This window comes from Lynx canadensis, chromosome B3, assembly GCF_007474595.2.
Source record: "Lynx canadensis isolate LIC74 chromosome B3, mLynCan4.pri.v2, whole genome shotgun sequence".
NCBI classification, from domain to species: domain Eukaryota; kingdom Metazoa; phylum Chordata; class Mammalia; order Carnivora; family Felidae; genus Lynx; species Lynx canadensis.
The window spans coordinates 61903679-61928627 of record NC_044308.2 but is presented as its reverse complement, the minus strand read 5'-3'; the positions used below and the strand labels follow the sequence as shown (position 1 = coordinate 61928627).

The window sequence follows — 24949 nt, the reverse complement described above, 5'->3', positions numbered from 1 at the left end:
TTTTGGGTGGTCTGTGAAGGACCCTATGAAATCATGTAGCAAAGATATGCTCAGGTCTCACTCTTATTCTCATTTAATGACCCACTGAGGCTACTCTGCACCAGAATACCCAAACAGTGCTGTATATGTAGCCTGACTGACTGCAGTGAAGACTTGCTGAATGAAAAAAGAACCAGAATGAAAGACAACACTGGAAGTCTACAACACTCTCACCAAGAAAACTTGATGCTACACTCACTTTTTCTCATATTTTCCAAAGGGTCACCCCAAGTGATCAGATAATGGGGGGGGGGGGTCTATTTGGTAAATGTCATGGGGTAGGAGGAAGGGAAGCAAAGGCCAAGGCACTCCAGAGCAAAGACCTTGTGAATGGCTTCTAGGATCATGCACTGATCACATGTTCTGAATGTTGCCCAGTCAGGACATCCTGGCCAAACAGTCTTTAGTCTCAGTCAGACTCTTTCCTGGAAGGATCCCTCATAAATAAATCTTGTATGAAGGGAATGTAAATGGCTTTTTATAGGAGTTCTTGTTTACTCTGGCTGACCTTTGAGCCACAGGGCTCTCTAGCTGAAACTACTTTTGTTTTTTTCTTTTGATGTCTTTTCATTAATAATAATGAAAATATTTGGCAAGGCAGACTTCTTCATTTTCAAAAACACCTGTCTTTTTCTCTGCATTGGGCTACCTCAGCCACTCAAATTTACAAGTTGAGAATTTTTTCCCATTTGAAGGGGTCTGTCTGATAAGCTTCTGATAGCATTGGCACAGTTTGGACTCCATACACAAGAAGCAGGAGATTATATTCTAGCTGCAATCCCGACTCTGTCATCTGTCTAGCTCATAATGTAGGCAGAGAAAGACACATTCGTCTGTTTGTTTCATTTTGCCTAATATTAGACGCAGGTGTTAAAATGATGGTTACTCAAATGTTGAACCTAAATAAAACTCACTGCTTCCTACTGGCTCACAGTTGTAGGGTCTGGAAATTCAAGGAACGTTCCCCAAAGAAAGTCATGTATTTATTAAGCACATCTAGTACAGTTAATGGTGAAAATACCCTTCTTTTAGAGCTAAGGTTTCCAAAACTATCACATGATACTGCGAGTGCTAAAACAACTGTCCACAAGTTCAATAAAAGATTTTAGAAGTAATAAATTAGATACATCTACTGATTTTTTTCACTAGAAGGTCACTATAAAATATACGATGTCTGGGATCTCACGTCCACTGGGTCCGCTAGAAGAGCTGTACCTCTACAACTCAGAAGACCAAATCATTACATGTTAACATACTACAGCTCTGGTTGGACTCTAAATCAGAACTCTGTCCAAGGCAATGTAACAATCAGCATAGTCTTAAATGTTCATATCCCCTTACGGTCAGTAACTTCCCTTGTTTGAATTTGTATTAAGAAAACTAAAATGATGACAAAGTTTTGTAAACAAAGATACTCACTCAACATTTTAACAACAGAAATACAGTATAAATATCCAGTGTAATGAAATATTAGTCACTGAAATTTATTACAAAGATTTTTTAAATGATACATAAAGATGTTTATGATATAATGTTAAGGGGAACACAATCATATCTATAATATGGTCATCAAACATGTGAATATAACCACATACATATTAAAGACTAGAGGGATATATCTAAGAGTTGAAGCTTTTACAAGAACAAAGTAAAATATGTTTCATTTGATTTCAGAATCAAGAAAAGATGAAGATCAGCTGGGAAAAAATTTTTTCTAGGCCAGGACGATGGGGTTGAGAGGCACTACGGTTGACCCTTGAACAATGCAGGGGGTTTAGGGGCACCAACCTCCTGGCACAGTAAAAAATCTGGGTATAACTTTTGACTCCCCCCAAAATTAACTACGAACTGCCTACTGTGGACTGGAAGCTTACTGATAATATAAGCAGTTGATTAATACACATTTTGTATGTTATGTGTATTACACATTGTAATCTTACTTAATAAAGTAAGCTAGAGAAAAGAAAATGTTATTAAGAAAATCATAAGGTAGAGAAAATACATTCACAGTAGTGTTTCATATTTATCAAAAAAATCCATGTATAAGTGGACCTATGGAGTTAAAACCCATGTTATTTGAGAGTCAGCTGTACTATGGATATACATGTCTCAAATAATCAATTTAAAAATCTGCCCATAGCTTCTGCTAGGTAAGAAGCTAGGTTAGGCCAGCCACACACAGTTGCTCCAAGGTAACAAACTCAAATAGGTCCAAAGCAGATCTTCCCCTCCACTGTCGGCCAAACAGCCACTTTAATTCACATGTATAATTTCAACTTAGGAGTTACTGGCTTGAGTACAGACTGTAAACCAAACCAGGGTTTATCTTACCTGTGCTTCATTATAAAGGAGCAAAATTTTCAATCACAGGGCACTCTATGCTGAACTATGAATTTGTTTTATGCTAAGTTGTTTTACATTAAAAAAAAAAATTTCTTTTTTTAATGTTTATTTTATTTTTGAGAGAGAGAGACAGAGCATGAGCAGGGGAGGCGCAGAGAGAGAGGGAGACACAGAAACCAAAGCAGGCTCCAGGCTCTGAGCTATCAGCACAGAGCCCAATGTAGGGCTCGAACCCACGAACTGTGAGATCATGACCCGAGCCGAAGTCAGACTCCCAACTGACTGAGCCACCCAGACACCCCAAAATTGTTTTACATTTGAAGTAAACCATGCTTTATTTTTTTTTAAATTTTTTTAAAATTTTTTTAACGTTTATTTATTTTTGAGACAGAGAGAGACAGAGCATGAACGGGGGAGGGTCAGAGAGAGGGAGACACAGAATCTGAAACAGGCTCCAGGCTCTGAGCTGTCAGCACAGAGCCTGACGTGGGGCTCGAACTCATGGGCCGTGAGATCATGACCTGAGCTGAAGTCGGCCGCTCAACCGACTGAGCCACCCAGGCGCCCCAGTAAACCATGCTTTAAAAGTGAAATGAAAGAAATTAAAAATAGTAACCTAAATACAAATGGCTATGTGCCTAATTTTTTTCCCAAGAATTCAAAAGTTAAGTATTAATAGACTACAACAATTAAAGCCCAGAAATGCACAACTGTTGTGATTTACAGCAGCACATTAAGATCTACTCTATTCTTTAGTTATCCAGGTCTAGGGAAGAAAATATAAGGGTGGAGTTTAGCAGCCCTATTAGTAGCTAGTGGAGCTTCGCTTTTAGGGAGCAGTAACCAGACTCTGCTTAATACATGAGAACCTGCACTTAGGATAATTATGGCTCTGTAAGCCATCAGCATCCAGCAGGCAGTACTTGAAATTTCATAGGCTCATTATCAGGTGGGAGAAGTACTGTAACTGAGAGCTGCCAGCTGAATAGATTGCACATCACTGCAATTTGTCATACTGCACTGTATTATGTATTACTACAATGCTAGAGGGAAAGCAGGAAAAAGGAAGGTATTTTTCTTTAAATTTACACAAAAGAGGTAAGCAAAACAAACTAATAATCAACTATAAGTCAATATCCATTGACAGCCATTGTTAACATTTAGAATATAGCCTTGTGGACTTCTTTCTACACATACATTTTCCACATAAAGGAGGATCTTGGTTTACACTCAGAAATCATTTCTTTTATTGACCAAAGAAAAGGGTGCTGATTTGATAAGAAGGTATATTTTGAATAAAGGAATTATCGAGTATTCATTTTTCTCTCTCCTGCACATATAGATCTGAACCACTATAAACAGATTAAGCTACCTCTTAAAATGGCAGAACACAACTGCTTAACAACCTGAGATATGCTGACATTTCTTTTAAACTCATCATCTTAAGCATTAGAGGTAAATCAAACGCGAATTTCTGTAATTCCCCTTAACATTACCTGTTCTGAAAATCAGCAACCATGTCCCGCCTCTCTGAGATCTTGGAGGAACCATCAAGCCTCATGTAGGTATGCTTCTTGTAAACCATGTATTCCTGCCAATCAGAGTGAAAACATGTAAGTCTGAGGCAAATTACTGTATTCTAATTCCCACAACATCTACCTACCTACCACCTCATCCATACTGGGGGCAAGTCATCATATCCAAAATGAGAGACTAATCTTAAAAGTACAAGAATTTAATTTGTAAATGAATCTATTGCCAATATGTGAAAATTGAGGGTAACATGAAGAGTACAGCCACCCTCAGTTTCAACTTGGAAACTAATCTTGTTCCTGCAGATTTCAGTAGGTTTCATGAAAACAAAACAAAATGAAATTTCCAAACAAAAATGGCCTTTCAGTCAGCAGCCAGATGTTTCTCACAGCTATAGAATATCCAGTTTTCTTTCCATAAGTAACACTCACCCTAGTGCTTTTCTCCCCAACATATCCTTGCTGACCAATATCCTTGAATTTACAGCCTAAGTTTCCTTCTCCCAGCAGAGCATGCATCATTGTTAAGGGAGGCCTAAGCATCAGAGTGAACAGAAGACAAGGTAACCTTCCATGGCAGAGAATGTTCTTAACATCATCTAGAAAAGGAATTACAACTTTTAAGAATAGAGAAGAAACTTCAAGAGATGCAATGGAGAGAACATATTGCCATTCTTAGAAGCTGCAATTCTTCTTACAGATGATGGCCAGATGAGCACTGATTTCCTCTTTCTTCACCCCTAATAATATGGATTACACTTCAGAAAGTCCATCTGTAGAGGAACCATTATCAAAAACTCAACACAGCTGCCTATTTGTAAGAAATACCATGAAACAATGATCAGTTCTAAAGTAACTTTCCCTACTGAAAAAGACTAGTTATTTCTACATTTGGAAGATGTCTGTATTAATTACTTTCCTATGGTTAAATGTTCTTTTATTTCAATATTCTCATAGGTAACTCATATCATACCTGGCTGGGTATTGCAGCACACAAGGTTGCTACAGTTGGGCGCAGTTCATGTAGTGAATGTGGTAGTCTACTCTTAGAGCAAGTGAATACAAAAACCTTTGGCTTTTTCGTATTGGCTTGGCAGAGGACTCTGGCTATGGTACCTATGAGGTGAGGCTGGTCAACAAAGTAGACAAGCCCACTGAGGCACACATCTTCATTGTGCTTTGCATATATTTTTACTATTTCTTTGCCTCAAGTGATTCTTCAAGGGCTTTGATAATCAAAGAGGGATAGAACATATTCAGTCAAAGAAGAGCTTCAAGTTCATATTTAGTGGTACGGCCCTGTTGGAACTGGATTAATGGCAGAAGAGTAGTGGGTGTTTTAGATAAGGAGGGATTCAGGAAAAAATGAAAAAATGAGAGCACGATGATAGTCTTTAGAGGCTCGCTATACCTTGGCAGCTAATACAGTCAGGGGATGCTGCCATCCAGAACAACCAAATAACTAGATTATACACACATATATCCCACAGGTTGGACTTTAACCACAAGGTAGGCTTTCTGCACAGGCAATCTTGCCTTCTGAACCAGAACTTCTAACCTTAGTGAGAGCACTGATGAATGAAATATTCTTATAGATCTTGCTGTTGACATCAGTTATGTATCAAGGTCAACACAACACCAGAGATATTAATCCTAGACCATATTCAAACCAACACTGACTACAGAGCTTGTTACTGAGGCAAAAAAAGTGAATCTTTTCCATTTACTGCTTTAAGCCTTTGCTCTCCCACCCAGGGGAGCAGTGGGATTTCAGAAGGCTTAGATGAGTTTAGATCTGATTTCAGTAAGCAGCTTCAAAACAAGTAAATGGACATGGAAAAAGCAGTTAAATGAAGAATACAGGAATGTCTACATCCTTATACCACAGAAAAACAGCTAAAAGGTAAAGGCGGAGATAAAAAAGCAATTCAGTATTTTCTTCATTCAAAAATTCTGGCTATACCAAAGCCATTTTAGATGGCTAAAATTCTAGGTGGTTTAGAAAAGATACATAATCTGGAAAGAAATGCCTCATTTCTTCCAACCACTAATTCCAAGACCTGTGCCCACTTCTATTCTTAGTTTTTCTATGATCTTTTTTTTTTTTTTAATTTTTAAAGTTTTTTTTTTTTCCAATGTTTTTATTTATTTTTGGGACAGAGAGAGACAGAGCATGAACGGGGGAGGGGCAGAGAGAGAGGGAGACACAGAATCGGAAACAGGCTCCAGGCTCTGAGCCATCAGCCCAGAGCCCGACGCGGGGCTCGAACTCCCGGACTGCGAGATCGTGACCTGGCTGAAGTCGGACGCTTAACCGACTGCGCCACCCAGGCGCCCCAGTTTTTCTATGATCTTAACAACATCTAATGATTTAGTATAAAACTGAATTCTATTTTGTTAAATCAAAATACAAATTCTAACAATAAATGGTTTGATAAGTAACTCCAGCACTTTTGAAAATTTAAAAAAAATCTATCTCCAAGGGCACCACAGTGGCTCAGTTAGTTGAGCAACCGACTCTTGATCTCAGCTCAAGTCTTTATCTCACAGTTGTGAGTTCAAGTCCCACACTGGGCTCTGTGCTGAGCATGGAGCCTACTTGAAAAAAAAAAATCTACGTCCAAAAAATATATATGCACGCTATATATCTATTTCCATTTAACAATCTCTACATCAAAATATTTTCTTCTTTTTCTTTTTTAATTTGAGAGAGAGAGACAGACAGACAGACAGCATGCGAGCAGGGGAGAGGGGCAGAGGGAGAGCGAGAAAGAGAATCTCAAGCAGGCTCCAAGTAGAGCCAGACATGGGGCTCGATCCCATGACCCTGGGATCATGACCGAAGCCAAAATCAAGAGTCAGATGCTCAATCAACTGAGCCGCCTACGTACTCCCATCACAATGTTTTCTGAGATTCATTTTAAACATTCCCAGTCATGCCCCAACTCTTTGTACTTTATGCCCATGTCTGAGGGCCACTGCTGGCTGATTTCCACTTGTTGGATGACTGTTGTGGTTTGTAGGAACTATGTCATGCTTAGCACTCCTGTGCATTAAAGAGGGCTACAGGACAGAAATACCAACCATTATCCAGTCCTTCCTTACACATGGTACTCTGTATACACCAAGGTATCTCTCACTCAAGTCCCTTTTGGTATTTAGGAAAGACTTAGAAAATGATCCACCAGAATGATTAGATTTCCTAGAGCCTTGTAAAGCAATTCTTTTTGTTCCACTAAAAGAAGCAAAGACAGAAGGGAAACCAAATATAGACCTTCTTTCTCTTCCAGAGGTCTCATAATTTAGTATCCTCCTTTATAAACAAATACGAACATTAGTACTCTCAAGTGGATTCTTGTGGATCACTAACTACCAACCAAAGTAAATTCTAATACTGCTTAAACTAATAAAATAAAAAATATGGCTTTTAACATTTAGGAAGTCTCGAGAGCTATACAATTCTAGCAGATACTATTTTTAAAAACTATTGAAGAAGCCAAAGGGGTTATGGACAAGATGTACTTTTGGTATTTGAGCAGTGATTCTCAACCGGGATTAAAAATACATGTGCCTGGAACCACCCCAGAAATTCAGACTCTGTAGGTCTGGGCTAGGGCCCGGAGTGGTTTTTTTGTTTGTTTGTTTGTTTTAAAGCTCCAAAGATGAGTGCAATAGATAACCTATATCTGCAGCTGAGAACCACCACTACAAAAAGAAGGCAGAACATGGTCCCTTAGAATCTTGCTATTGCAGCATGGTCCTCAGAGAAGCAGCACTTGGAAACACCAGCAGTTTGTTAAAAATGCAGAATTGAGGGGGGTGCCTGGGTGGCTCAGTCAGTTAAGTGTCCACTCTTCTGATCAGGTCATGATCTTGCAGTTTGTGGGATCAAGTCCTGTGTCTGGCTCTGTGCACAGAGTGCACAGCCTGCTTGGGATTCTCTCTTTCTTATCTCTCTGTACCTCGCCCCCCCCATAAATACATAAACATTAAAAAACAAACAAAAAATGCAGAATTGAGGGGGGCGCCTGGGTGGTTCAGTCAGTTAAGCACCCAACCTCTTAATTTCAGCTCAGGTCATGATCTCACAGTTTTTGAGTTTGAGTCCTGCATCCAGTTCTGTGCTGACCGCGCAGAGCCTGGTTAGGATTCTCTCTCCCTCCGTCTCCCCCACCTCTCTCAAAAATAAATAAACTTTTAAAAAAGTGCAGAATTGAGAGATCCATCCTATAACTAATGAATCAGAATTTGTATTTTAACATGTATTACCTGGGGAGCCTCGGTGACTCAGGTGGTTAAGCGTCCGCCCTTGGCCTAAGCCATGATCTTGCGGTTTGGGAGTTTGAGCCCCACATCAGGCTCTGTGCTGACAGCTCAGAGCCTGGAGCCTGCTTTGGATTCTGTGTCTCCCTCTCTCTGCCCTTCCCCTGCTCACACTCTCTGTCTCTCTCTCTCAAAAATAAACATTAAAAAATTTTTTTAAATATGTTATTTGTAAGTACATTTAAGTTTGAGAAACACTGTTGTGGATCATATCCTATACTATCTTAAAAACCCTGGAACTGTTTTTTCCAAGCAAAATCTTGTATGAAAACCTCCTAATATAAAATAGATAAAATGCATTATTATTCTGGTTGATGAAGAAGGGGGAGTCTAGGGCCCCACCCGCTTCATCTCTACCTAGGAATTCTGTCCTCTACCCGACCCCACCAATTTGAAAACCACTCTTAGAATACACATCGAGAAGACAGGTCAGTTCTGGATCATATCTATAAAGCCACATTTAAAACAGTGGCTACAGGGGCACCTGGGTGGCTCAGTCGGTGGAGCGTCCAACTTCGGCTCAGGTCATGATCTCATGGTCCATGAGTTTGAGCCCTGCGTCGGGCTCTGTGCTGACAGCTTAGAGCCTGGAGCCTGCTTCAGATTCGGATCTCCCTTTCTCTCTGCCCCTCCCCCCCCATGCTCTGTCTCTCTCTCTCTCTGTCAAAAATAAATAAACATTAAAAAAATTTTTTTTAAATAAGAAAATAAAACAGTAGCTGCGGAGGTATCGGCATAACTCAAAATAGCTTCAGCAAGTACCTCTCCTTTAAAGTATACTAAATAAAAGCAAACTTTCACACACCCAAAGATGTATCACAAAGGGACTAGGTTCATCCTGAAGCAGTAGTAGTAATGATGATGGCTAGCACTTAACGAACGTTTACTAAGTGACAATCACTATGCTATACATTTTACCTGGTTTTGCGTATCTAATCCTCACTACGGTAGCCTTTAAGGTAGGTGTTATTATCGTCCCTCCCATTTTAAAGATGTTAAGTCTCTAAAGTTACACAGGCAGTGGGTAATGGAACTCAAGTTAATTGGTGCCAGAGCCTCTGGCTTAACCCCTGTACTGCTTCTCACATGGAACAGTAGGGGGGAAAAAGGTGGTGGTGGTGTGTGAGGGAGAAGCCATGTAAGGTTCTTTTTTTTTTTTTTTAAAGTTTTTATTTTTTTTGAGGGAGAGCCTCTCAGCAGAGAGCCTGATGCAGGGCTTAATCCCAGGAAACGTGTGATCATGACCTAAGCTGAAACAAAAAGTCGGATGCTTAACCGAGCCACCCACCCCTTTCCATCTTTGGGGCCTAGCACCAGCAAAAAGTAAGGCTCATCTCAATGTCTATTACAACCTCTCTACTGTCCAAGCAAATTGCAAAATGAGTGAAATATGGCAGCCATCCTTCCCTTATCTAATACAAAGAGTCTTTTGGAGCAAGACCTAATCACAAGGGACACATAGGCCCACCATAATCTGCTTTCATAATACTTGTGTTATTCCCTTTTCTCCTACACCATATGATCCAATCACACTGAGCTAGTCCCCACAAATGTCTTGTGCGTTCCCATCTCTGTGCCTTTGTACAGCTGGCTTCCTTAGTCTGGAATGTCCTTCTCCCTGATGGTTGAAATTCTATTTAAGTTCAGTTCGGATGTCACTATCTATGTGAACCCTTCTTCAAGTGACCCAGTTAGAAATAAATGTATCCCTTTTGCTATCTTCAGCTCTGTTTATGCTTCATTTTGGCCACTGGTATCAGGGTACACTTGATAGTTGTGTGTGTGTGTTGTATGTGGTATATATCCTCCACTAGATACACTCCTCGAAATCAAAGATCACATTTAACTTACATTCACATCTGCCTAGCACGATGCCTAGCTCATAGTCAGCACGGAAAAGAAATGAATGAATGAAGCAGAATAAACATAGTGTGGTTGTAAGCTGACACATTTCCTTCCATCATTCCTAAAACGTAATCAGAATGCTTGATCCCAATTTGCTTTTCATTCCATGGAGCAGCTTTAGAATACCCAGCTTCCCAGTATGTTTAGAATCACAGCTCCCAAAGGTAATTTGGGACTTCTAAGAGAAGCCAGCTCATAAATGATAGAACATCTATCAAGGATGAATCCTCCTTTAGGAGGTACTTGCTGACTGGGCAAGTTACACAACCTAGTGTCTCAAATGTCATCATTAGCTATAGATTATCTGGATTTAATACTGTATTGCACTATTTTAATGTATTGGTGCAGTTCAAGATTTGTCTGGGTTACAATACTTAACAATCACACCACATACAGCACCAGCTGGCTGACCCGTTCCAAATACTTTTGTATTGCATAGAAAATACTGAAGCTTATTTCCTTAAAGTACAGACTCAGTTGCTTGATGTAACAGGAATGAACCTCAAATGAGACAACCCAAAGATGATGTAAGTCATCTGTAGTGAGTTAAAAGCTTTTGGCAACTATCAGAATATGGTGGTGGGGGTCGGTCGGGGAGTTTCCAAACTAGGGTAAAAATGGTGGTGGCAGGAAAAGTTTTGTTTGACATACAGGTGGATGCCATCATCCTAACTGCAAAGGGCCATGTCTGTTTCCCGCCAGTACCCTCACCAGCAAAGACCTTACAGGTGATTCAGTAAATATAAAATAAATCCATAGCACAATATTTAATGATCTAAAATATTCTCCCCTATCCAAAGCTTGACTTTTGCCTGTGGCACACTAAAAACTTCTGGCCCCGGAAATTTAGCAGCCTGCTTTTTTATCCCCTATCCAGAAATGGTATTTGGATACCATGGGAAAGAATAAAACATTTGTGAATATAGAATTCTCCTTGGAATAAGATCTGATATATTCACAAGAAACTTAAAGTCAGATTTTTGAGCAAGAGAAAGAGTCTATCAGTCACTTCAAAAAATACTGAGCAAATACTAAGTGCCCAGAACTAGTATTTCTCACAAAATACAAACCTGGTCATACAGAAGTATGTGGATTTTTACTGTCTTTTGGTTCTTCTCAGTCCTAGAAACAGTAAAAAAGATAGCCAAGGCTAAGGCACAGAACAAAAAGCCCAAAGAGGCTGTTGGATGAAAGAGATGCTGATGTGCTCCACAGTTACAAAACAGAGCTTCAATGCCCCCAATGTGAGTTTCCATGTCTTGCTCTACTGAAAGCTTTTCTTTCCCTCTTATATACAAGGTGTAACATGCTATGGTAAAAAGAAAATGCTGGGGGGGGGTGGATTTTTTTTTAATCTAAAACTAACCAAACAAAACCTACAACACATTGAGAATGAAGAAGGAAGGCAAAGGTCAAGGTACTTTTTTTTTTTTTTAAAGAAAAGGTCAAGTGTACTCAAGGGAAAAAGCATTTATGCAGATCGGAAGGGCCTTTCTATAATATGATCCTCAGGGTTCATGTGCCAGGTCACGTTTTTTAAAACTTTTTTTTTTTAATGTTTATTTATTTTTGAGACAGAGAGAGACAGAGCATGAATGGGGGAGGGTCAGAGAGAGGGAGACACAGAATCTGAAGCAGGCTCCAGGCTCTGAGCTGTCAGCACAGAGCCCGACACGGGGCTCGAACTCACGGACCATGAGATCATGACCTGAGCCGAAGTCAGACGCTTAACCGACTGAGCCACCCAGGCGCCCCTGCCAGGTCACGTTTTAAAGCTGATACATGGCTATGGGGCACCTGGATGACTCAGTTAAGTTTAAGCAACCGACTTCAGCTCAGGTAATGATCTCATGGTTCATGCGTTCGAGCCTGCATTGGGCTCTGCAGTGATGGTGCGGAGCCCACTTGAGATTCTCTCTCTTTATCCCTCCTCCACTTGCATTCTCTCAAAATAAACAAATAAACTTAAAAAAAAAAGCTGATACGTGGTTCTAACGAATGTTTACAGTGAAAGCCTTTTTTTTTTTTTAAACGTTTATTTATTTTTGAGAGACAGAACATGAGTGGAGAAGAGAGGGAGACACAGAATCTGAAGCTGGTTCTAGGCTCTGAGCTATCAGCACAGAGCCCGACATGGGGCTGGAACTCACAATCCATGAGACCATGACCTGAGCTGAAGTTGGACATTTACCCAGCTGAACCACACAGGCGCCCCTACAGTGGAAACTTCTATTATGACAATGACTTAAAAACCCATGATACTCTTTGAAAAGGTAAAGAAATATACACCTAATCCTGCATTGTCCCAAGATCCACAATAGAATCATATATATTTTTCACAATAGGATTATACTTCAATAAATGGTTAGACATATATAAAACATCGTGGACATTTTGGTTCTATGCCCACAAAATAGACTTAGAGGATTAACCTCCTGAAATACAGAATGTGGTTCACTGGAGTAAAATAATATAAAAACAAATAAACAGAAAAAAGGATAATATAGTATTAAGGAAGTCAGATAAGAGTTTCATTTTAGTTTTTCAGTAAAACATGTAAACAGTCACAACATTTTCTGGCTTCATCATCCTAGAGGCATATTACCCATACAGCTAAGGAATGTTAGCAGTTATGAAGTTCAGGCTTTGAACTTGGTTTTCCCTAATTCAGAATTCCCCAAACAGAGATGCAACTACATTTAGAAGAGGTTCTCAAGCTGCCATGTTTGCAAAACCTACCCACAATACCCACATCCCCCCAACCACTCCCAAAGCCCTGCTGCATTACAGAGAGATAGGAAGTGACTCTATTGGGTAGGGTTTATAGCACTCATCCTTAACAAAACTCACTATCATACTCTGAATCACTTATTTTAGTAATATTAATGAATACCTATAAGTGTATAATATACAGCATGAGGAACTACAATATAGGACTGTACCACATTTAAATCATCTTCATCTACTAGAGCTAGCTTATTTTTTGGTAGCTTACCCCACTTACCCTTGGCACTTTCCTAAAAGCAACTTTTAGGACTCTATAACATACTGGCATAACCTTGGGGAAAAAAGATCATCATTTTCCCTAAAAAATCTTTAGCATATTACTTTTTCTATAATTCACGGCAGTACAGTATCACCACACCTCATCTATGTTTCCCTGACTCTTCAGGACAAGGCAAGTGCACTTTATCTAAAAGAGCCCCCAAAAAGTAAAGTTACTCATCTTATTTTGGCTATTGGCATCATTTTGAACAGAACATTAAAGATACAGGTAGTCCTTTTATTTTGGATTACTGCTGTTAGGACCCTTAACATAAGTTAAGATCTGCATCAAACAACTGCTTAATTACTTCTGTTATACTGACTTACACCCACCAACATTTTTCCATCATATAGAAATAGGTGACCTATTCCATAGGACAAACCAGAAAGTTCAACCGGTTGACAGCAATGAAGGGGCTGAACACTGTATTAAATGCCAGACTTAGTGATTCAAGTTACCTCGAATATCATTTGTTAGGTCTCTTGCTAACAGATGTTGCCAGATTATTAAAAAGACCACAAAAATACTACAACAAAATTCAGCAAGCCAGGTCTGGCTTCCAAAGAACCTAAAACTTCTTCCCTATGCTACCTTTCATTCCATCTGTGCTGATATGTTCCCTAGTCCCTTATTCCTAGATAGGGATTATCATGGTCCAATACTCCCTGGGGTAGCAGGGTTAGAATATGCAGCCTTAGCAATGTAAAGCCCATGGAAAAACATGAGAAAATTTATACACTACTTACATCCAGGTGCTTTAGCCTCCTGGCCAGTGGCTATCCAACTTTCTGGCTCTAAACACTAATCCTGGTAGTTTGTGATTATTTGTCCTCACTTTCACTCTCCTGTTTGATCTCCATGACTTCCTCTCTCTTAAGTAATTAGTCTCCTCTGAGACAAAAAAGCAGAGAGAATGTCAACCTGGAAGCCTAAAGAAACAGAAGCCGCCATATACAGTAAGACAAGCTGTATCTTTCACCATAACCCTACAGTTGTCAACTTTAGTTGCATATCAGAATCACCTCATAAGCTTTCAAATATCCTTATGCCTAGGCCTCATTCCAAACTTATTAAATAAGAATCTCTGAGGATGGGACAAGGCATCACTATTTGTTAAAGCTCCTCCAAGAGAATGAAGTATGTATCCAAGTTGAGACCACTACATTAACTCAGACTGAATTGCTGTTCTCTGGCTTTTTTTTTTTTTTTAATTTTTTTTTCAACGTTTTTTATTTATTTTTGGGACAGAGAGAGACAGAGCATGAATGGGGGAGGGGCAGAGAGAGAGGGAGACACAGAATCGGAAACAGGCTCCAGGCTCCGAGCCATCAGCCCAGAGCCTGACGCGGGGCTCGAACTCACGGACCGCGAGATCGTGACCTGGCTGAAGTCGGACGCTTAACCGACTGCGCCACCCAGGCGCCCCTCTCTGGCTTTTTACTTAGAAAACTAATCCTAAATCTTGTTTTCCATATAGAATTTCAGAGGACTTTTTTTTTTTTTTAATGTTTATTCATTTTTCAGAAAGAAAGAGAGAGACAGAGTGCGCACACCATCAAGGGAGGAGCAGAAAGAGAGAGGGAGACACAGAATCTAAAGCAGGCTCCAGGCTCCAAGCTGTCAGCACAGAGCCCAATGCGGGGCTCAAACTCGGAAAAGGCAAGATCATGACCTGAGCTGAAGTCAGAGGCTTAACTGACTGAGCCACCCAGGCTCCCCATCAGAGGACTTTTTAAGTAATTCCTAGGCTCTGATCTACTTTAACATTAGGAAATTTGTTCCCCAATAAAGGAAGGAGTAGGGGGTGTTCTATTTCACTTGTGTAGGGAAGGAGATAAAAGTCCTTTGTATATTCTCACATCTGCCAGGAGCTGCTTCTTCTCCCTTTATAGACACTAAAATCACAAAGACAAATTCTAGGTTCCTATTAGGCAGGACTGACATGAGTCATAAATATGTGATTCCTGCAAGTGAAATGTCAAGGTGTCCTAGGTCCCCAAGGTTCCTTCTCCTACCTCCAGCAGGTCTATCATCCTGGTCATCTGGGAGTAGATAAGGACCCTATGTCCTTGAGACTTGAGCCGAGTCAGGAGGACATCAAGGGCATACAGCTTTCCACTGTCAGTGATGAGGCTCTCCTTGCCTGGGGAGAAGAAAAGGGAGGGAGGAGGGGGGAAACTGTATTTAATTGAGGCAACAAAATCACTCACTGCAAAGCTGTATGCAGCCAAAATTACAACCAGGATGCTTATCACCATGAGAGCAGAAAAGTACTCTAGAGAAGAATCCAAAGCACTGTTAAATCATGATCCAGTAGTGCTCTGGGAAGCAGTATCCTGAAAGAGGGAGGTGTAGGTTCCCTTGCAATTGACAGACATCTGCTCCTAAGGCATTCAAAAGCTTCCCTGCTCCATGTCCTTATTCAGGGGATAGCAGGTACACATGGACATCCAAGAGGCCCACGTCATACATGCTGTAAGTGACCTGTTTCTCCTTGTTCATCCTATCTCTAGATGTCTGTTTCTGCTAGTTCTACAGCTATATGGTTTACACCCCCTAAAAGCAGGAGAATGTACAGAAACAAGGGCTACTCTTGCCTATCCCCAGAGACACTTAAATATTGAGAAATGCAAATAAACATATCCACTTCTGTCCCTTTGTTTAAATCCAAACCCCTTCTCCTCGATGATTTCAAATAGGTTGGTTGGTAAATGTCATTATCCTAAACTGTAATTTAATAAAGACTGGGTTTCTGTGAAATAGAAACTGCTTTTATTCACTAACTTGCGCTTTCTCTCTCCTCTTCCCATTAAAAAAAAAAAAAAAAAAAAAAAAGAGTATTTTAGCCAGAGATCTTTACAGAACACTTAACTCCCAAATATTCATCTTATCCATTCAGTATCATTCAACTCCCATCACATTTCAGGAAGTAGAATTTCCTGTTTGCAGACTGGTCCATAAACATGACCCGAACAATCACTGCTAGTAAGAGGGGAAGAAATGAGGCTTAAGAGGCTGGGAGAGTTAAGAGTACGTGTGGAAGTGGCTCTGGGATGCAACAAGAGAGAGACCAAGGATAGACATATTACATAGACAACTAAGCAACAGAAGTAAAAAAGGAAACTATTAAAAAAACATGCTGTCTACCCCTAGTTTCTGGGTTTGAATCCATGGTTTTTTCCTCTCAGAACTGCAGAGGCTGACTGTTGAGAGCAATCCAAGAGTTCTGAATGGAGATTTCTCTGTTCTCGCCACTATTTGCCCAGTGCACAATTATTGTATAAACCGAACAAGAGCGGATGTGCTGACAGCACCATAACAAATCATCAGCCACTCTGTTTTTGCTACAAAGCCACAGGCCCTGGATGTTTACTCCTCAGCACTGCAGCTTGCCTTTTCCCACCTTCGGAATGCTGCCAGGCCACATCTCTCCCTCCACCGCCCCCGCTCCCCCTCCCCCCCAAGCTATGGCACACACCTTTGTTCAGCCTCTTTGTTTGGTCCTGTTTAGATTATTGAAATGCTCTTCTTTTTGTTGGTCTCCTTACCAACACAATCAAATAACTGCAGCTGGGACAGAGCCGAATGCTAAGCCCTCTCCCTGGCACCAGACAAGGAGGCCTGTACAAATTCCAAATCTGACCAAGCGGCAACGCTTTCCTAACAACCTCAAGGTTTTCTTGTCACGATTACCTTACCTTTCTCATTTAATTGGATTTCGTGGGATCCCTCAATTTTGATAGCTCCTAAACATTCCCCACAGAGCTACCAATCAGCTTTAGACAATAGTTTCTTTTTTTTTTCTTTTTTCATTAAAAGCACAGGAAGGTGAAAAAAAAAGTCCATATATTTTTCAGTCATTGAGTAGAGTGGGCAAGCTAAGCTCATCAGATTTCTGCAGCCTGCTTATCTTCTCTCTCCATTCACATCCACTCCCTCAACCAAAATATTTAAGCATATATAAATCTCTTGTGACTGCATACTGAGAAGCTTCATCTCAAAATCATGATTAAATGGTTCTCACACATTCCTGCTTCCTACATCTACTTTACTTTGCTAACTAGAGCAAACTGATGCTAAAATTAGGAAGGCTCAGAGATGAAGATGTATACAGACTCTGAAGGACAGAACTCTGATGCACCCAAAAGAATTAAGAGTGGCACCTGTTGTTAGCTATTACTGTGTACGTGGGGACTGAAAATAGATGGGCTGGATTTCTTTGGACCACTCTGAAAGAAAAGGCCTAAGAAGAAAGACACTGCAGCAATAGTCTTAAAATACTTAAGCAATGAACAATATTTCTCCTTCTCTGTTAAGCATCCTAGACAGAGAAGTCAGCCCCCAGTACTTGTCCTTAGAAGATAAGCAGAAAAAATGGGTTTCTTTCCGTGCAAACATTGGTACCTTCTGGGCCTGGCATCCATTACCCAATTTTTTAGAAGCTACCAAAGCTGCACTAGACAACAGCACCACCTGTTACTAAGTAGGGCACAGAGCCAAGAAGAGCACGATTCCCTAGAAATTAGGCTGACTGTGCCAAGGCAAACCTCTCTTAAAACAGGATCTCAAAACATGTTGACCAGACCTATCCTACCTTCCTGCAATATTTTCTACAGTCTTGCAGTACAGTCTTATAGTATTCACTTAGACACAAGTTCTTACTGACCACAGCTGTGTAAGAGCCTACTTAGAAAATGAATATATCCCATGGCAGTAAAATTAGGGTAACAAATGAAATAATATCTCCTTTTTCCAAGAGAGAATTTTTAAAGGACTGTGCATCTTTCTCCAGGTGAAACAGGGAGATGCATTCAAGGTGTGAAAGAAATCCAGGAGATTTTGGTCTCTCGGGGACTATAATGGAACCAACCCTTCCTAAGGAAACAGAAAATGTAAAAGTATAGAGAAAAAAGAGATAAAATACAGGTTTCAGTGACCCTGCACCCCCACCCCTCACTGCCCTGCCCCAGCCAGTCTACAGAGCACAATGGGGTCAGTGAGGAGCTGGTTGGTTCTCACAGTAAACAGCCAGTGAGGCTGGCGCTTTTTATCGATGCGAAAAGAACTCAGACACTTCCTGCAATTTAAACAAGGTCCATTTTTCTTTCAAAGAACAGGAAAAGCCACAAGAGATTCCCACAGCGCCAGCAATAAGCCTTCTACTCCTGTACTGGGAACTTAGGAGCCACAGTGAAGGAAGGAGAAAGAAGAAACAAGGTGTTTTCTTGCTTCTTTCAACACCTGTGCTCATCTTCTGCCTGGGATTCTATGGTTTCCAGACCCGGTAGATTTTATTCCTCTATTCCCACTACAAACCAGGCCTGTTTTACAATTGGGCTTTCCCTTTGTTTTCCTACAGTACACCTTCACCCAATGCTTTCAGGTGTTCTAAGACTGCTACGAGGACACATACAATGCTGCTCTCATAAACTCAAAATGGCATCTTCTAGTTCAAAGCACCCCCACAGCTCCTACCAGGCTGACCCTAAGTCCTTTGACACTTGGAAGATTCTTTTTGAATGCTTAGCTCTAGTTCACTTCCATCATATCCAGTAAGAAGAATACATTCAAAATATCAGAGAATCTGGACAACCAAAACTAACACGGTAGCTCTCAACTACCATTCCAGTTTGCCAGCAGGTGTAAGCAAAGAACATAAACCTATGAACTCTGTGTTCAGTTTCCTTAACAGTAGTCTCACTAAAGCAAAGATGAAAACCTAGTTTCCTTTCAACCCTCGACCTTGACTCTAGGAGGTCTGGGAATCCGCTAGCATTTTGGCACAAAACACACTGTTTTTCTTCTGGTTATCATTCAGATCTCTAGTGCTCCGTGCAGGACACTGTTTATGCTACTTCAACGAGGTTTTCTGTGAGTGACGACATTCTCATTCACTCTACTGGCAAGAGCACAAGACAACTGTACTCACTCAACCTGGAACCTTTCCTACCAAGTTTATTTCTATCCCCCTCCCCCCTTTAAAGGGTGGCATTCCTATCTCAGTTGTAAGCTTGTCAAAGGAGAGTACGTAAGCACAAATCGAAAAAACATTTCTCTCTTCAGTCATAAATTACTTAAGTATTTTTATCTATAAAGTTACTAAAGGCAAAACAGGAAACAAGCCCAAAACTTTGAATTTCAAATATCTGAAACTACCACATGGAGTATGTCTCTGGTTCCCCCACTTGCCAGAACTGGGAATACATTCCAAGAGAACAGAGAACTTACCTGGAATCCTGATGAAAGACCAGCCATTCTGAGGCCTGATGCTCCACAGTCCTCCAGCTGGCTCTGGGAAGAACTGGGATCGCCGATTTAGCCAATCTGTTGCCAGCTCAGGGGCCCCATTTAACAAACACTGCTTGGCTGCCAGACTCCCTCCTTCCTTCAGCACTCGCCGCTCATATTCTGCACTTCGGTCATTGCAGTAAGAATCCAATGGCACTGCGGTAACCTACAGTGAAAGATCCACATGAGATAGCTTTCACATTTCCTACACTTCAACTCTGAAATCAGACAAATGTGGATAATTTTTAGGCTAGTGGTTTGAACTTCTTTGTTCTGACAAATAAGCTGCTGTTAATAATGACCTAGTGAGCTGGTCCACGTAAAAGGTCAACCTCTTCAACATGAACCTGCAGCAAACTAAAGATCCAAAGAGTGCTGGAGTTTGCAGAAAAACTGGGATACCAAGTCAGGAATAGTTCTATCACAGGTGTATATATAGATCTGATTACTCTGCCACCTCCCCTCATTGCTGGATAGTGTTTTCAGTGAAGTTCTGTTAGCCATCCACAAAATGGTGAGATCAGAAAGGGAGCTGGAGCTCCGCAGTCATTACTAAAGAACTAAAGAGTTATGGGCCCAGTGCATATGAAGTTATCTTTAATGCTTTTGTGGCAAAGCTCCTGTATTTTTTTTTTTTAACGTTTATTTATTTTTGGGACAGAGAGAGACAGAGCATGAACGGGGAGGGGCAGAGAGAGAGGGAGAGATAGAATCGGAAACAGGCTCCAGGCTCTGAGCCATCAGCCCAGAGCCCGACGCGGGGCTCGAACTCACGGACCGCGAGATCGTGACCTGGCTGAAGTCGGACGCTTAACCAACTGCGCCACCCAGGCGCCCCCAAAGCTCCTGTATTTATCAATACTTCTTTCTCTCTTCCCTGACCAGGTTGTTAATTGACAAACCTAATGGAAGATAAAAGAACCTTTCTTTTAGGCCATAAGTTGGGACACGGTAGAGGCAGGTGGAGAAAGCAACTGCCAAAGAGTAGTGGATTCATTTCTTGGCTAGGACAGAGGCTAGGCACAAAATCTTATCACACCACAAGGTGCAACCACACTGAAATGCTGCCCCCCAATGGAATAGAAGGCTCCTGTTAATTTAGAAACAAGCTTTTTAATAATCCTTTAGCGATCTGGGTCTATTCCCACTGCTAATAAGCATCTGTGTATTCAGATAGCTGTGAAATCATCCGATTAGGAGCCCAAGTTACCGTCTGTTAAAATTTGGAGGCTCTGATTATCTGCAAGTTCAGGTTGAAAATAATGCTAAAGCCCCATTATATGCAGTAAATTGCTCAGAAAAACCCTGGAACTAGACCAAAAGATGAGGGAAAACTGGGTATAAGAAGCAAGGGCAGAGGTATAGGAGAGACCAGAACATAAAACACTGGTTGTACCTAGGTAGCTACTTTCATTGTTGCTATTATTTCCAAGAAGTTAGACATTTAGGAAAATATATCTTACTATTAACTTTTCTATTTTCACGCCCATCAATCTTTAGGGCAATGGAATGGTTGTCAAGTTTTTGTATGCCTAAGAACCTTCTTGGGAGTTTATCTAAAGCGCAGATATTAATCCAGAAGACCTAAGGAAAAAGCCAAAAGCTCGAGGTTTCTAACGAGCACTACAGAACCTCAGGCTAAGCCTTAAGAACTACTGCCAGGGTGCCTGGGTGGCTCAGTCAGTTAAGTGTCCAACTTCGGCTCAGGTCATGATCTCATGGTTCATGGGTTTGAGCCTCATGTCGGGCTCTGTGTTGACAGCTTAGAGCCTAGAGCCTGCTTCAGGTTCTGTGACTCCCTCTCTCTCTGCCCCTCCCCTGCTCATACTCTAGGTCTCTAAAAAAATAAACATCAAAAAAAACAAAAAACATATACTGCCTTGGTTTACATTAACAGTCAGCTAGCTGACTATGAGGCTGCAGGTGCCTCTGCTGAAGACTACAGAATACCATAAACAAGAGAAAGCGCATCATTTACTAATAGCCACAAGAGTGCTCTACTCTGGCTTACAGATGAAGCTGAACTGAGTTTGCTAGCAAGCAGTGCCATCTACAGTCCACATATCAAACTACAGGGAAGGTCAGAGCAAGCAGGGCCCCTACTGCTCCAAAACCCAGATAAGCTCACACATAAATCACTTTCACACACAGTACTAGGAGCAGGTTTTGGTAATCTCATACTACCTTTGCCCACTCAAAAAGGGGTATTTTTGCGTTCAAGTTATTCCTTTTTCCCACCTAAAGCTGAGCACAGGTAAATAAAGACAGAGTAAAACGCAGGTGGATAAAAATTGGATCTCTCCCACGATGGTCTGTCCTGGCTGCAGCTCAGCAGATCCTGGACCAGAGCAGGTATCTACCATCTAGGGTATGAGTCTCAGAACCTCACAATCAGTAGTAGCTGTACTTTCATAACAATGGTACAAGCAGAAGTGGATGAACTACAGAAGTATGACCAATTCTCTATACTATATACACTCTTGGATGAGTAGAGCATATTTAGTCTTTTCTGAGAGACTCATAGTCCCAATTTTATGCTCAAATATAACTGTTTTTGTTTTTATCATTATTGTTTATTTTATAGAAAAGCAGGACTTATACTGGAACTATATATAAGACGTCAGGCCGAAATGCTCCAGATGAAAACTCAAAAGCCAGAAACTCAGCATGAAGGAATAGGGGGAGAACAGGACACAGGGAGAATGTTTTTCCTGTCTAGAACTCACTCCTTGGCACTCTTATAGTTTATTATTTTTTTTAATGTTTATTTTTGAGAGAAAGAGAGAATATGAATAAGCAGGTGAGAGTCAGAGAGAGAGGGAGACAGAGTCCTAAGCAGGCTCTGCACTGTGGGTGCAAAGCCCAATGTGGGGCTCGAACCTACGGACCGTGAGATCACCACCTGAGTCGAAGTCAAATGCTTAACTGCCTGAGCTACTCAGGTGACCCAGCACTCTTATAGTTTAAAACCAAAACAACTTTTTCCAGTTATAAACTTTCACCTATTTTCCAATTTCATTTTGCTGATATCCTTCCAAGTCCAGGATTGAAAACTAGGAGGTTTGCGGGGCCCAGTTCTTAGTGAAATATTTTTTAATGTTTTAATAAGCTTCTTTGGCAGGAGCCCTGGATCAAGATATATGCAGAATCACAGAATGTCATGTTGTAAGTACGTAAGCAGTGAACTCATGAGGCACAAAAAGAGTCAAACAAGTCCACTTCTAATTAAATTGTGCTTCCCTAGTCAGCTCTATCCTAGACAGCCTCCACCCATTCTGCTAACCCCAGTGGCCTTCCTGACTGTTCAGAAACAGGGGGAGATGAAGCATGACATACCATTCTTAACTCCCCACAAATGGAAATGCATACTCCCTTTAGTCTCACATGAGCTAACCTCTGTTTCTTGCTTCATTAACTTCCTAAACTATAGGATCTTCAAGGGCTGTCTCCTCAAGCATTTAGCGCGTCCTTCCTGATGACATGTATATTCCTGCTCTAGCTCTAAGAAGCGTGACCACTCCAAGCGCTTCAGTTTTTTTTTTTTTGGTAAGATGGATTTCCAGGGTCTTAGTTTATTAACGTTGCAGAATTATTTCCTTAGCTAATGAGAAAAGAAATCCTATAATTCCTTCCTTAATGGCACAGTTCTTCCTGAACCGACCCTAAAGTTTCCACAGCACATGCCAAGGACATTAATTTGTTTAAGCTCAAGGCCAAGGTTAAGACTTCAAAGGAAATCAGTCTGTCCCTACCCCAGATGGGTTAAAAATCAATATAAGATAATTAAGGAATCACATGATTATTCACTCTAGGCCTGATCAAGGTAAAAGCTTGTGTATGACTTTATAAAATATTCAGACATATTTAAAACTCTTCTTCCTGTCCTCATAACCATGGTGTTACTTATTCTCATTTCAAGTTCAGCACATACTTTATGAAGAAACTCTACACACAATTATATTTAAAGGCGCCGAGCAAGAAAGGAGGGTGCTGGGGAGGAGCCCTTCAGCCAAACGATAAAAAAAAAAAGTTTCCTTCTGTTCCCTGCCAGCCACCACACCTTTATGCTACTATGGTCTTCTCTAAGCTACTCATTATTTATTGTTCTTTAGGGAAAAAGCAGCATCTGGCATGATAGTTTAGATTTTGGGCTCCTCAGAAAACAAGTCTCTAGTAGTACAGTTTGGGTATGCGTGTTTGAGTATGTTGGGAGAGTGGAGTTGTTCTTCAGAGTAGTTAGCTATACAGCTCTGAGTGGAACAAATGAGGGATCTTCATGCCTGTAAACGCAATGATGGTCCAAGGCATTTCACTTTTTAATTGGCTCTATAAAACACTGGGGATATGAGAAGTGAAAATGTCTAGAGATCCCTCTCAGAAATCCAGACTTCCTCTTATTAGGTCTCTAAGTATAGACATCAGATTGGGAGAGTGAGAAGGCAACGAACTACAGAACTATGAAGTCTAAAGACTGCTTTCTATAGAAACACCAGACCTTGGATGTTTTGTAGAAAAAGTGAATTTCCCTACATCAACTTAAGCTTCAAAGACCAAAAATGCTTTGAAGAACTGGATACATATAAAATCTAAATATTTTCTATTTAGATAGCCAATATAAATCAAAGTTAACGGTGGCCTAGGAATCAAGTTCATGTAGTACAGGATCAGTAGAAGAAGTTAAGGCAGGCAGGAGTCAGTGTGACTCAGTACTACCATCTTGTTTCCACTCATCAACTTTCTTGGGACCCTCTGCCAGATTCTGACCTTTGATAACTTAATAAAGGATGCAAGCAGATGTAAATACTGACAGAAAAATATCACTAAGGAAGATTCAAAAGGCCCCACCTTCTTTAAAGAGAACTGTGAAACCAGTAGGCCTTCTAGGATGAGTGCAGAAAACAAGAGAAAACACAGAAGGGTAAGAAATGTCAGCCTCTTGGTGCACCTGGGTGGCTCAGTCAGTCGAGAGTCGGACTTCGACTCAGGCGAAGATTTCGTCATTCAAGAGTATGAGCCCCACAGCGGGGCTCGCTGCCCGTCCCGCTTTGGAGGCCCCTCTCTGCCCCTCCCCTGCACTCGTGCTCTGAGAGAAAGAAAGAGAAAGAAGAAAGAAAGAAAGAAAGAAAGAAAGAAAGAAAGAAAGAAAGAAAGAAAGAAAGAAAGAAAGAAGAAGAAGAAAGAAAAAGAAAGGAAATAAAAAAGAATGAATGAATGTCAGCCTCTTAAAGAGTCTTCGTGCTAACTGGAAGATGCCCCAGAGCAAAAGGAAATGAGCCAGGAAGACAGATACTTGTCCTCTGCTCTAACCAGAGTCTAGTGCATCTCTACGCTGTCCCTCTCCCTTCATATACTTCTTCTGGTGTTGTAAGAGAGCTTCTGTCTGGCTCTGATCAATAAGGACAAGAAAGGGGCGCCTGGGTGGCTCAGTCGGTTAAGCGGCTGACTTCGGCTCAGGTCATTATCTCGCGGTCCG

At 41.0% G+C, this 24949-nt stretch overlaps 1 protein-coding gene across 3 annotated transcripts in view; it reads right to left on the bottom strand.

The window, feature by feature from the left end:
* The window catches only part of INO80 (INO80 complex ATPase subunit), a 108679-nt gene that overhangs the window by 21820 nt on the left and 61910 nt on the right, over positions 1 to 24949 (bottom strand). For all 3 annotated transcript variants that reach the window (XM_030318456.1, XM_030318457.1, XM_030318458.2), the window contains exons 25-27: positions 19417 to 19642; positions 15204 to 15331; positions 3879 to 3973 (exon numbers count right to left, since the gene is read on the bottom strand). In XM_030318456.1, coding sequence (XP_030174316.1) covers positions 3879 to 3973; positions 15204 to 15331; positions 19417 to 19642 — 449 coding nt within the window. The remainder of the gene's footprint in view (positions 1 to 3878; positions 3974 to 15203; positions 15332 to 19416; positions 19643 to 24949) is intronic.